The sequence below is a fragment of the Sapajus apella genome, unplaced genomic scaffold (genome assembly GCF_009761245.1).
Source record: "Sapajus apella isolate SASKATOON/1434 unplaced genomic scaffold, GSC_monkey_1.0 scaffold2, whole genome shotgun sequence".
Lineage (NCBI taxonomy): Eukaryota > Metazoa > Chordata > Mammalia > Primates > Cebidae > Sapajus > Sapajus apella.
In genome coordinates, this window is record NW_022436942.1 from 83,267,861 (window position 1) to 83,280,671 (window position 12,811).

The 12,811-nt window shown below is 50.2% G+C and overlaps 1 protein-coding gene across 1 annotated transcript in view; it reads left to right on the top strand.

The window, feature by feature from the left end:
- The window catches only part of BRI3BP (BRI3 binding protein), a 31,075-nt gene that overhangs the window by 9,708 nt on the left and 8,556 nt on the right, over nucleotides 1-12,811 (top strand). Inside the window, exon 2 of the mRNA XM_032243980.1 lies at nucleotides 8,351-8,453. Within this exon, the coding sequence (XP_032099871.1) occupies nucleotides 8,351-8,453 (103 nt within the window). The remainder of the gene's footprint in view (nucleotides 1-8,350; nucleotides 8,454-12,811) is intronic.

Consider the following 12,811-nt stretch of genomic DNA (forward strand, 5'->3'; position numbering starts at 1 on the left):
TTTCTTTTTCTTTTTTGAGATGGAGTCTCTGTTGCCCAGGCTGGAGTGCAATGGCATAATCTTGGCTCACTGCAACCTCCGCCTCCCGGGTTCAAGCGATTCTCCTGCCACAGCCTCCTGAGTAGCTGAGACTATAGATGCCAGCCACCACGCCTGGCTAATTTTTTGTATTTGTAGTAGAGACGGGGTTTCACCATGTTAGCCAGGTTGGTCTTGATCTCCTGACCTCATGATCTGGCCACCTCGGCCTCCCAAAGTGTTGGGATTATAGGTGTGAGCCACTGTACCCGGCCCAGAACTGTCTTTTGAAATGTCCCACAGTGTGTATTATCTGATTATTTCCTCCAGGTTAGGCTCAGGCTTAGCTTTCCTGGCAAGAATTCTACAGAAGGCATCACGTGTCCTTACTGAAACAGCACCACATCAGGGCTCGTGGTGCCTGTTTATGCCATTGCTTTCTCATTGGTCAGTGTTGAGTTTGATCCCTGGGTCGAGGCTGGGCAGGCCCGCCGTGCTGGGGGTGCTCTTTCCCCTCTGTGGTACATGCGTGGTCAGTATGTATGTTCCAGCATTTTCTGTTCATCTGGCGTTTGCATTTCTGTGTGTGCTTCAGGTGCTTGGGAAACCTCTGAACTGTAAAGGCTCCCACCCTCTCTCCCTGGCTTGCTCCTCAAGATGCCTTTGCCCTCATGGCCTGATTTTTCATAGGGCCAGTTTGCACTTGCCTGGGGATGTTGGGGTGAAGAGAGACTAGGATGCAGGAAGGCCATTGTCACCCAACCCCGGGTGTTGGATGTCCCCGGCTGACTGCTGCAAGTGGAGGGCTGATGAAATGCCAGGCTTGAAGCGATCTTGTTCCTCCCACAGTGGCGATGGCTGGGCCTTGTTTGCCCAAGGCCTCAGGCATCCAGAGTTTGGTTACCTCTCTATTCTGAAAATTGCCCAACGTGCACAAACGTAGGGAGAGTAGGGTGAACCCTCCTTCACCAAGATCTTCCCACACAGCAACTTTCTGCCGTTCTGGTTATATCTTTTCTTTCGAAATGTTTTTGGGGTGCCTGGAATAATATTTTAAAGCTAATCCAAGACATTAGTTCACCCTTGCATATTTCGGTTAGCATCTTTAACAAATAAAAATTTTGTAAAATCAAAACTACAATACTGGTCAGGCACGGTGGCTCACACCTGTAATCCCAGCAATTGGAGAGGCTCAGGCGGGCAGATCACCTGAGGTGAGGAGTTCAAGACCAGCCTGGCTAACGTGGTGAAACCCTGTTCCTACTAAAAATACAAAATAATTAGCTGGGTGTGGTGGTGCGTGCCTGTAATCCCAGCTACTCGGGAGGCTGAGGCATGAGAATCATTTGAACCCAGGAGGCGGAGGTTGCAGTGATCCAAGATCGTGTCATTAAACTCCAGCTTGGGCAACAGGAGCAAAACTCCCTCTCCCCCCCTCACCCCATATATATATATATATAAATTAGCTGGCTGTTGTAGCACTCGCCTGTAATCTCAGCTACTCAGAAGGGTGAGGCAGGAGAATCGTTTGAGCCCAGGAGGCGGAGGTTACGGTGAACCAAGATCACACCACTGCACTCCAGCTTGGGTGACAGAGCGACACTCCATCTCAAAAAAAAAAAAAAAACAACTCCACCAAAATACCATCATCACAGCTTCTGACAATTCCTTAACATCTAATGTAGGTCCATTTTCTGATTTCCCTGGCTCAAAATATGTTTTTTTACAAAACACTTTGTTTGAATTTGGATCTAAACTAAGTCTACGCATGCAGTCGGCTCACTGCATACTCTGCCTACCGCGTTCAAGCAATTCCCCTGCCTCAGCCTCCCAAGGAGATGGGATTACAGATACCTGCCACCATGCCCAGCTAATTTTTTGTGTTTTTAGTAGAGATGGGTCTTGATTAGTCAGGATGGTCTTGATCCTCTGACCTCGTTATCCTCCTGCTTCAGCCTCCAAAGTGCTGGGATTACGGGCATGAGCCTGTAGAGTCTTTTAAGTCTCTTTAAAAAAAATTTTAATCTTTTTTTTGTTTTTTTTTTTAATTGAGATGGGGGTTTCACCATGTTGGTCAGACTGGCCTCTAACTGCTGACCTCAGGTAATCCACCCGCCTCAGCCTCCCAAAGTGCTGGGATTACGGGCGTGAGCCACCGCGCCCGGCAATTGTTATTTTTTTGAGACAAAGTCTTGTGTTGTCACCCAGGCTGGAGTGCAGTGGCGTGAACACAGCTGACTGCCCCCTCCACCTCCTAGGTTCGGCGACCCCCCAGCCTCTTCCTGAGTAGCTAGAGCCACAGGCACATGCCACCATGCCCAGCTCATTTTTAAATGTTTTGTAGAGACGGTGTCTTGCCATGTTTCCCAGGCTGATTCCTAACTCCTGACTCAGACAATTCTCTGGTCCTGGTCTCCCAAAGTGCTGGGATTATGGGCATGAGCCACCATGCCCAGCCTCAAACCTTTTTTTTTATTATTAACTTTATTCTTTTTTATAAGTATAGTTTAAACAGTAAAGTCTGTTCTTTTAAAGTTACGGAAAAATTGTGAAGATAGTTCAGGGAGTCACCATACACCCCTCGCCCAATTTCCCCCATTATTAACGTTGTATATTCATGTAGAACATTGGTTCTATTAAAGAACCAATATTGGTACCTCACTGTTTGCTGAAGCCTGTACTTTAGTCAGACTTCCGTAGTTTTTCCTGCCACCCTTTTCTGTGTCGGGTCTCAGCCGGGATTCTACCTGACATTTGGTCCTCAGGTCTCCCGAGGTCTTCTCAGCTGGGAGTTTCTCAGGCTCTCCTTGTTTTTGACCTTGACAGTTTTCAGGAGCATTGGTCAGGGACTTTTCCTTTTCTTTCTTTTTTTTTTTTTTTTTTGAAACACAGTCTCACTCTATCACCCAGTGGAGTGAAGTGACGTGATCTCAGCTCACTGCAACCTCTGCCTTCCGGGTTCAAGCAGTTCTTCTGCTTCAGCCTCCTTTTAGTAGAGAAGAGAGGTTTCACCATGTTGGCCAGGCTGGTCTCCAACTCTTGAACTCAAATGATCCACCTGCCGTGGCCTCACAAAGTGCTGGGATTACAAATGTGAGCCACAGCGCCCGGCTGGTCAGGGACTTTGTGGGATGCTCCCTATTAGAATTTGTCTGATATTTTTCTCATGAGACTGGGTGATGGGTTTTGGGAGGAAGACACAGAATTAAGGACCATTTTCATCTTGTCACATCCAGTGCAGCAAATCATCATGATTTAAGTCGCTTTTAATTTTAATGCCCCCACCTAGTGCGTTTTGTTGGATGTCATCTTATTTGATGGAGAAGCTGGGTCTCATCCCCTATGATCTCCACCATCTGCATCTGGCCGGGTGCATCCTCATGGTGTTGTTTCCCTGTGCCCCATTCCCTATATCCCCCAGAACCAGCAGTTAGATCTAGAGACCTGGCCAGGCATGGTGGCTCACACCTATAATCCTAGCAGTTTGGGAGGCCGAGGTGGGCAGATCACTTGAGGTCAGGAGTTTAAGACCAGTCTGGCCAACATGGTTGAAACCCCATCTCTACTAAAAATACAAAAAATTAGCTGGGTAGGGCCGGGCGCGGTGGCTCAAGCCTGTAATCCCAGCACTTTGGGAGGCCGAGGCGGGTGGATCACGAGGTCAAGAGATCGAGACCATCCTGGTCAACATGGTGAAACCCCGTCTCTACTAAAAATACAAAAAATTAGCTGGGCACGGTGGCGCGTGCCTGTAATCCCAGCTCCTCAGGAGGCTGAGGCAGGAGAATTTCCTGAACCCAGGAGGCGGAGGTTGCGGTGAGCCGAGATCGCGCCATTGCACTCCAGCCTGGGCAACAAGAGTGAAACTCCGTCTCAAAAAAAAAAATTAGCCGGGTGTGGTGCCCATGCCTGTAATTCCAGCTACTCGGGAGGCTGAGGCAGGAGAATTGCTTGAACTCATGGGGTGGGCTTTGCTGTAAGCTCCTATATCTGTGTGCACCACAGCCCAGGGTCCTAAACAGCAGACATACGTTTTCTCTCCATTCTGAGGGCTGGAAATTGAGCTCGACGTGCCAGGGCTGGTTTCTCCTGAGGCCCTTCATCTTGGCGTGCAGATGGGCGCCCTCTCCTAGACTGTGTCTTCGAGTGGTCTTTCCTCTGTACATCTGGGTCCTAATCTCCTATTCGCATAAGGATGCCAGTCACATTGGATTAGCACCCACCCCAAAGACCTCATTTCAACCTAATCACCTCTGTAAAGACTCTGTCTCCAAATACAGTCACATTGTGAGGTCCTGGGCCTTAGGGCTTCCACATAAGCCTTTTGGGGGATACCGCTCAGCCCATATTATTCCTCTTAGGGCTCCCGTGTCTACATACACGCAAAGTGGGTCAGGGTGTCACACATCAGAGCAGGCAGAGCCGGCCCTGCATGAACGGCAAGTTCTCCAGCCAGATGCAAGTGACAGGATTCTCCCTGATTCACCCTCTCCTGCCCCGGGCCGGTTTTCAGCAGGGGACAGGTGCTGTTCTTTCCACCGTGAGAAAGAACCTCTGACCCACACCTTTCTCAGCATTGCCAGGAGCTGCTTGAGCACGCCAGCGTCTCGGGCACTGCAGGCTTCAGAGCACCTGCCTGTCAGCTTGTGTGTGGGAAGTGACCGCTCGGCTTGCAGGAGTTCCAGGTTGCCGCCCTGCAGCCCATGAATCCAACGAGAAGAACCGCAGCCACTCTGACGCGCTGGGCACCGGTGAGGTCTTTACAGGTTCTGCTCTTGAATCCTCTCTCAGTCTCGTTTTACAGGGGAGAAAACTGAGGCACAGAAAGGTTCAACAGCGTGAGCAGGAATGTCTCTTCCTCCAAAAGTAATTGCTTCCACACACCCTTTCCAGGGCGCTTGGTGCCATTTTAAAGGCCTGTTATTCTTTTCTAAAAAAAGCCTTTCTTTTTCCCTCTGTTTGAACAAATTATAGAAATTGCTATATACTGTCTGGGTGTGGTGGCTCATGCCTGTAATCCCAGCAATTTGGGAGGTCAAGGTGGGTTGATCACCTGAGGTCAGGGGTTCAAGGTCAGCACGGCCAAGATGGCAAAACTGTGTCTCTACTAAAAATACAAAAATTAGCCAGGCATGGTGGCATGTGCCTGTAATCCCAGCCATTTGGGAGTCTGAGGCAGGAGAACTGCTTGAACCTAGAAGATGGAGGTTGCAGTGAGCTGAGATCTTGTCACTGTACCCACCCCCCCCCCAAATTGCTATATATTGACAAACATGTACAAGTCACACATACTTTAAAGAATTGCAGGCTGGCTGCGGTGGCTCACACCTGTAATCCCAGCACTTTGGGAGGCTGAGGTGGGCGGATCACCTGAGGTCAGGAGTTTGAGGCCAGCCTGGCCAACATGATGAAACCCTGTCTCTACTAAAAATAAAAAAACTAGCCAGGCATGGTGGCATGTGTCTATAATTGCAGTTACTCAGAGGCTGAGGCAGGGGAACTGCTTGAACATGGGAAGTGGAGGTTGCAGTGAGCTGAGATGGCACCGACGCACTGTAGCCCAGGTGACAAAGCAAGACTGTCTCAGAGAAAACAAAAGAATTGTAGCAGGAAAAGCTGGGCCTGGTAGCACCTGCCTGTGGTCCTAGCTACATGGGAGACTGAGGCAGGAGGATTGCTTGAGCCCAAGAGTTTGAGTGAGCCATAATTGCCCTATTGTACTCCAGGCTGGGCAACAGAGCAAGACCCTGTCTCCAAAAAAAGACAAAAGGCATATATTCTGTGATCTATTTCTTTTTTTTTTTTTTCTTCATCGCTCAACTTGAGATGTTTCTTTACTCAGCATCATTTGCTGCTGTTTGTTGCTGGCTATGTCTGTCGTTGGTTTCTGCGGCTGTGGAATCGCGCTCCAGTCTGTGAGGAGGTCGCTGTCTGACATGTCCCTCCCATTACCTCGTATGTCTGGCCTGCTGGCAGCTTTTTAGTGTAGCAATGCTCTGAAGGAACATGTGCCACTGCCTCAGTCATGGTCCTCAGCCTTGTGTGCTGATGTGGCCAGTGCTCCTGAAAACTGTCAAGAGCATCACGAGGAGGGCTGTGGAGACAGATGGCTGGGCCCCATCCCTGGAGAGTCTGCAGTTCTGGAAGCTCCTGGGTGATGTTTTTCCTGCCAGTCCAGACACCACCACACTCTGAGAACCACTGAGCTGGGCTGTGTACCGCGACTTGGAATCTCTGGAATACCTCTTCACGGTGGTGGTTCTGATGCATGCTGGTCTTCTGCAGGCCCTCCTCCCAGATCCCCCCCACCCCACCTACCCCTACCCAAGGGAGGGGCAGTCACCTTCTCTCTAATGCAGCGGTCCTCACCTTCCCTTCTCTCTAACGCAGCGGTCCTCAACCTTGTTGGCAGCAGGGACTGGTTTTGTGGAAAGGAATTTTTCCACAGACCGGGGCACGGGGATGGTTTCAGGATGATTCGAGCGCATTGCGTTTATTGTGTACTTTATTTCCATTATCATTACATTGTAATACCAAATGAAATGATTATGCAACTCACCGTAATGTAGAATCGGTGGGAGCGCCGAGCCTGTTTTCCTGGAACTAGACTGTTCCGTCTGGAGGTGATGGGAGACAGTGGCACATCATCAGGCCTTAGGATCCCATAAGGAGCAGGCAACCTAGATCCCTCACGATAGGAGTCATGCTCCTATAAGAATCTTTTTTTTTTCTTTTTTAGATGGAGTCTCCCTCCATCGCCCAGGCTGGAGTGTAGTGGCACGAACTCAGCTCACTGCAACCTCTGCCTCCTGGGTTAAAGCGATTCTCCTGCCTCAGCCTCCCACGTAGCTGGGATTACAGGTGTGCACCACCACGCCCAGCTAATGTTTGCATTTTTTGTAGAGACAGGGTTTCACCATGTTGGCCAGGCTGGTCTCGAACTCCTGGCCTCAGGTGATCTGCCCGTCTTGGCCTCCCAAAGTGCTGGGATTATAGGCATGAGCCCTACCACACCTGGCCTAAAATTTTCTCTTAAGGTAAATTAGAGTTGGGTTTTCATTATGTTGCCCAGGCTGGTCTCCAACTCCTGGGCTTAAGCAGTCCTCCCACCTCAGCCTCCCAAAGTGCTGGGATTATAGGCATGAACCACCATGCCCAGCCTCTATACTGTTTTTTAGGGCTAAAATGTTGGTGTCCTCACAGGTCATCTTGGAGTCAGTGCTTCTGTTAGAATACTGGACGTCAGCTGGGTGTGATGGCTCATGCCTGTAATCCCAGCACTTTGGTAGGCCCGGCAGGTGAATCACCTGAGGTCAGGAGTTCGAGACCAGCCTGGCCAACATGGTGAAACCTGTCTCTACTAAAAATACAAAAATTAGACAGGCATGGTGGTGCGTGCCTGTAATCCCAGCTACTCAGGAAGCTAAGGCAAAAGAATCGCTTAAACCTGCGAGGTGGAGGCTGCAGTGAGCTGAGATTGCACCGCTGTACTCCAGCCTGGGTGACAGAGCAAGACTCTCTCAAAAAAAAAAAAAAAAAAGTTAAAATGAGGCTGTACCTCGTAGTCACGTTTCTTTAGCCCTATGGTTCTGCAGAGTCACCTGGAGGCCAAATAAAGACCTCAGAGGCCTAGGGTCCTTAAACTGGGCTAGAGCATGGGGCTCTGTCATTACCAGCTTCCTAGAAACAGAAACGTCCATGCTTTAAAAATGAGAGGCCCGCAGGGTGTGGCGCAGTGGTTCACACCTGTAATCCCAGCACTTTGGGAGGGCCAGGCTTCGGGTTGGAGACCAGCCTGGGCAACATGGCAAGACCCCATCTCTACACACTAGTAGTAATAACAAAGCCTGGTGTGCTGGCTGCACCTGTAGCTACTTGGGAAACTGAGGCGGGATTGCTTGAGCCCAGGAGTTTGGGGCTGACCGAGCTATCATTGCACCACTGCACCCCAACCTGGGCAACAGCGAGACCCCATTTCTTTAGATAAATCAGGCAGAGGAAAGCAGAGACCCTGAACAAAGAGGAAGCATGAAAGATAGCAGGAGCAATGGCAGGTGGCATAATGCGGCCTGCAGAGTGTCCCAGCCTCCTTAGATGCCTCGTTCAGCCCTTCCAAGGAAGCGGTTGTTCTGACCAGTTTTTCTTAGCTGGGCTGTGATCAGTGCCCAGTTCAGGTCAGTCCCCTGGACCAGCAGACCACTTGTGTGGCATTCATCATGGGCATGCTAGTTTCCCCTTCCCAGGTATAAACTCCCGAGCTCCCGGTTCCCTGCCTGACTAATGGAGGAACACGGTGGCTTGGTGGGTGGTGACCATTTTCTTGTTTTTGCAGTTCTTGAGCAGGCTGACCGAGAGGTTCGTGCTGGGAGTGGATATGTTCGTGGAGACACTGTGGAAACTCTGGACAGAGCTCTTGCATGTTCTTGGACTTGACGGTAGGTGCGGGGATGGCATTCATGTAAGATGTCGTTTTATTTTGGTGGTTCTCAAAGTGTGGAACTGGTACTCACAGTGAGTAATACATGGGAAGGTGGAGGGAGGGCCGGGTCAGTGAGGATATGAGTGAAGACTTTTTATCTTAATAGTCTCATATGTAGGCCAGGCGTGGTGGCTTATGCCTGTAATCCCAGGACTTTGGGAGGCCTAGATAGGAGGATTGCTTGAATCCAAGAATTTAAGACCAGCCTGGACAACACAGTGAGATCCCATCTCTACAAAAAAAATGCATGGCTGGGCGTGGTGGCTCACATCTGTAATCCCAACGCTTTGGGAGGCTGAGGCAGGCAGATCACAAGGTCAGGGGTTCAAGACCAGTCTGACCAACATGCTGAAACCCCATCTCTACTAAAAATATGAAAGTTAGCCGGGTGTGGTGATGCACGCCTGTAATCCCAGGTACTCAGGAGGCTGAGGCAGGAGAATCACTTGAATCCAGGAGGCGGAGGTTGCAGTGAGCCAAGGTCGTGCCACTGTACTCCAGCCTGGGCAACAGAACAAGACTCCTCTCAAATAATAATAAAAATAAAAAACAAATGGCCCATCAAAGCTAAGACTTCCCAGACGCCATTTAGAGTAAGGTCCAACTGGGTAGTGCCAACTTGTGTGTCCCTAGGCCAAACACATGGACTGGAGGTACAGTCTGTGGTTTACCAGGATCCTTAAAAGGAATGACCAGTTATTTAGGTAGAAGAGGATTCCATGGAGACAGAGACACTCACAGAATCATCAGAAGGGCTGAGGGAGAGATGCATGGCCTCAGACACTGCCGAACTGGCCGTCCAGGGTTGCAGCTGGTGACACCATTGAGTTCAGGGTCACACACTGTAGTATAACTCGAGCACCAGCAGGCCACTGCTGCTACCACGACAACTAGACTTTGCACGTGGCTGCCGGGACCCTTGCTGTTTCTGGAACCATGCAGATTGGTGGCAACACTTTACTTAATTTTCAAACTCGTATATGTGGTGGGGGGGAACTGCAAGGCGGAACTTGGTTTCTGTGCAGCCCCTAGCTGCGAGGGAGTCAGGCTAATGCAGTTCTTAGCTCTCCAGCTTCTGCCATCCGAGAAGGCAGGCTGGGAGCAGGTGTCACCCGATGCTGCACCGGTCTGTCCACCAGACCCACTGCATGGGGCGAGAATCGCCAGGGGAGCTGGCCCCTGGTTCTGTGGATTAGGGCAGGAGGGTAGCGCAGTTTGATAGTGACTAGTTTGACAAGCTAGCCACACGCTTACAGCCGGGAAGAGAGCCAGTCGTGTGGGCTGAAATGTGCTCCCCACGAATATGTGTTCCAGTCCTAACCCCTGGACCTGAGAGTCAGCCCTTGTTTGCGAATAGGGTCTGCAGATGTGATTGAGTGAAGGGAGATCGTCTTGGATTAGGGTGGACCCTCACCTATGATTGATGTCCTTATAAGAAGTGAAAAATTGCCAGGTGCAGTGGCTCATGCTTGTAATTCCAGCACTTTGGGAGGCCGAGGCGGGTGGATCACAAGGTTAGGAGAACGAGACCATACTGGCCAACATGGTGAAACCCCGTCTCTACTAAAAATACAAGAATTAGCTGGGTGTGGTGGTGCACGCTTGTAATCCCAGCTACTCAGGAGGCTGAGGCAGGAGAATCGCTTGAACTTGGGATGGGGAGGTTGCAGTGAGCCGAGACCGCACCACTGCACTCCAGCCTGGGTGACAGAGCCGAGACCCTGTCTCGAAATAAAAAAAGGAAGAAGTGAGGCCAGGCGTGGTGGCTCAAGCCTGTAATTCCAGCACTTTGGGAGGCCGAGGCGGGTGGATCACGAGGTCAAGAGATCGAGACCATCCTGGTCAACATGGTGAAACCCCGTCTCCACTAAAAATACAAAAAATTAGCTGGGCGTGGTGGCGCGTGCCTGTAATCCCAGCTACTCAGGAGGCTGAGGCAGGAGAATTGCCTGAACCCGGGAGGCGGAGGTTGCAGTGAGCCGAGATCGCGCCATTGCACTCCAGCCTGGGTAACATGAGTGAAACTCCGTCTCAAAAAAAAAAAGGAAGAAGTGGGAAATGGGGACACAGAAACGCCAAGAAACATAGGGAGAAGACGGCCATGTGGAGTGAGGGACAGGGACTGGGGGGACGGAGCCACAGGCCAGGGAACACCTGGGCCACCAGAAGCTGGAAGAGGCAAGGCAGGATCCTCCCTTCAACTTTCAGCAGGAGTGTGGTCCTGCCGTTACTTGATTTCACACTTCTGGCCTCCAGAACTGCAAGTGGATGCACTTCTGTTGTAAACCACCCAGTCTGCCTTGGTTTGTTGCGGCAGCCAGGGGAATCTATTCTGCCACAGCCCTGTTACATGCGGAATCTCTCAGCACCTCCCATCCGTCCTTGACACCCGATTTTACTGATCAGTGATGGGGGAGTGAGGTCCACTGGTTCATACCTGTTGATACCCCAGGCCATTCGGAAACGTCTTCAGCCTTGATTTATTGAGTTCAAACTTTAAAAGGCCTTAGGCCAACTCAGCCACCTCACTGCTCAAAGAATCAGAGGTGTCAGCAGAGCCATTTGAGAGGACACTGTGTACCTGGCAGTCCCGGGGCCACTCATGGCCCCTCCTGGGACTCAGTTGAGTTAACCACCCTCCCCCAGATGCAGCCGCGGCGTGCGATCCTCTTAGCTTCCGTATCCACCACCTGCCCAGATTGTTAAACTCTCCATGTTTTCATCCCCACCCACTGAACCCTGGAGAAACAAACCTGATTGCAGAAAATCGCACGCAGCTTGGAATGAAAGAGTGCAGAGTAGGAACAGCCTCCTAATCATATGGGAGAAGCCCAGAATAGAGGCATCCGCAGCGGATCCAGGAGCCTGAATGCCTGCATTCATCAGGAGAGCAGCTGGCGCCTTCCGGAGGCAAGGCAAGCTTGCTTCCGTGTCGTGGCTTTTCTAGCTCTGCTTGACGCGTAAGCTTCAAAGCATCCGAAGCCCTTTGGAATTTGTGTCTTATGCATAGAAGTTTGAGCGTGCAAAATGCTTTACAGGAAACCGTACACCAACGTTGGATATTCTGGTAAAAAAAGAAAAAGGTTTCTGTGAGCACAATCCTGCAATTTCTTTCTTCCAGTGTTTTTTTTAGAGTCTGGTTAAAATGGGAACTCTGTGGCCCAGAGTGGTCTAATAGAAAAAGAATGTAGGGGGGTGGATAGTAAAAAATAAAAATTAAAAAAAAGAAAAAGAATGTGAGCCCCGTAGGTGATAAGAAGTTTTCTAGTAGCCATGTCAAAGAGTTAAAAAGAAACTGATAAAATTAATTTTTCTTTTTTTTCTTTTCTTTTTTCCTTGTTTTGTTTTTTTGAGGCAGAGTCTTGCTCTGTGCCCAGGCTGGAGTGCAGTGGCACAATCTCAGCTCACTGCAACCTCCACCATCCCAGGCTCAGGTGATCCTCCCATCTCAGCCTCCTGACTGGCGGGACCACAGGTGTGTGCCCCCACGTCTGGCTAATTTTTGTATTTTTTGTAGAGATGGGGTTTTGCCATGTTGCCCAGGGTGGTCTCAAACTCTTAGGCTCCAGTGCTCTGCCTGCCTTGGCCTCCCAAAGTGCTGGGATTACAGGCAGGTGCCACCATGCCCAGCTGAAATTAATTTTAATATGATATTTTAGTTAACCCAACATATTTAAAACATCTCAATTTACAATTAATAGAAAATCATTAATGAGGCATCTCACATTTTTTCAGGTACTAAGGCCTTTGAAACTCAGTCTCTTTGACACTTAGAGCACATGTCAGTTCTGATCTGTCACACTTCAAAGCACTCAGCACACAATAGATGGCACAGCCTTTGTCCCCATTCTAGATCTGCTGGCACAGAGCATGTGCCCAGGAGTTGGAGGGATGGCTTAGAAGGATGGATTTAAGGCTTAAGGATCTTGTGTTCGTCATATTGCTTACTTCCTCTAAAGCCGCTGTGGCTACTTCCAACAAAGTTTCCAATAACGTGGGGAAAATGAATCCTGCCTCGATGCATTGGTGCAGGGCAGGGGCTATGTGGCTCCGGAAACTGGATCCCCTGGTTCCAGATCCCAGCTCTGCCTGGTCCTAGCTGTGGGACCCTGGGTGAGGAGTCCTTATGTGGGAAATGCTGTTTACAACATCAGCAAGGCATGAGGACGGGATGACTGTGTGTGTAGGGTGGTCGGATGGCGCCCAGCCCACGGTCAGTACTCATAAACACTCGGGAGCTTGTGAAGGGGCCCTCGTCCAAAATGCACGTCATTGTGTAGTGCTGGGACCTGCACAATCTCGATTCTCCACACT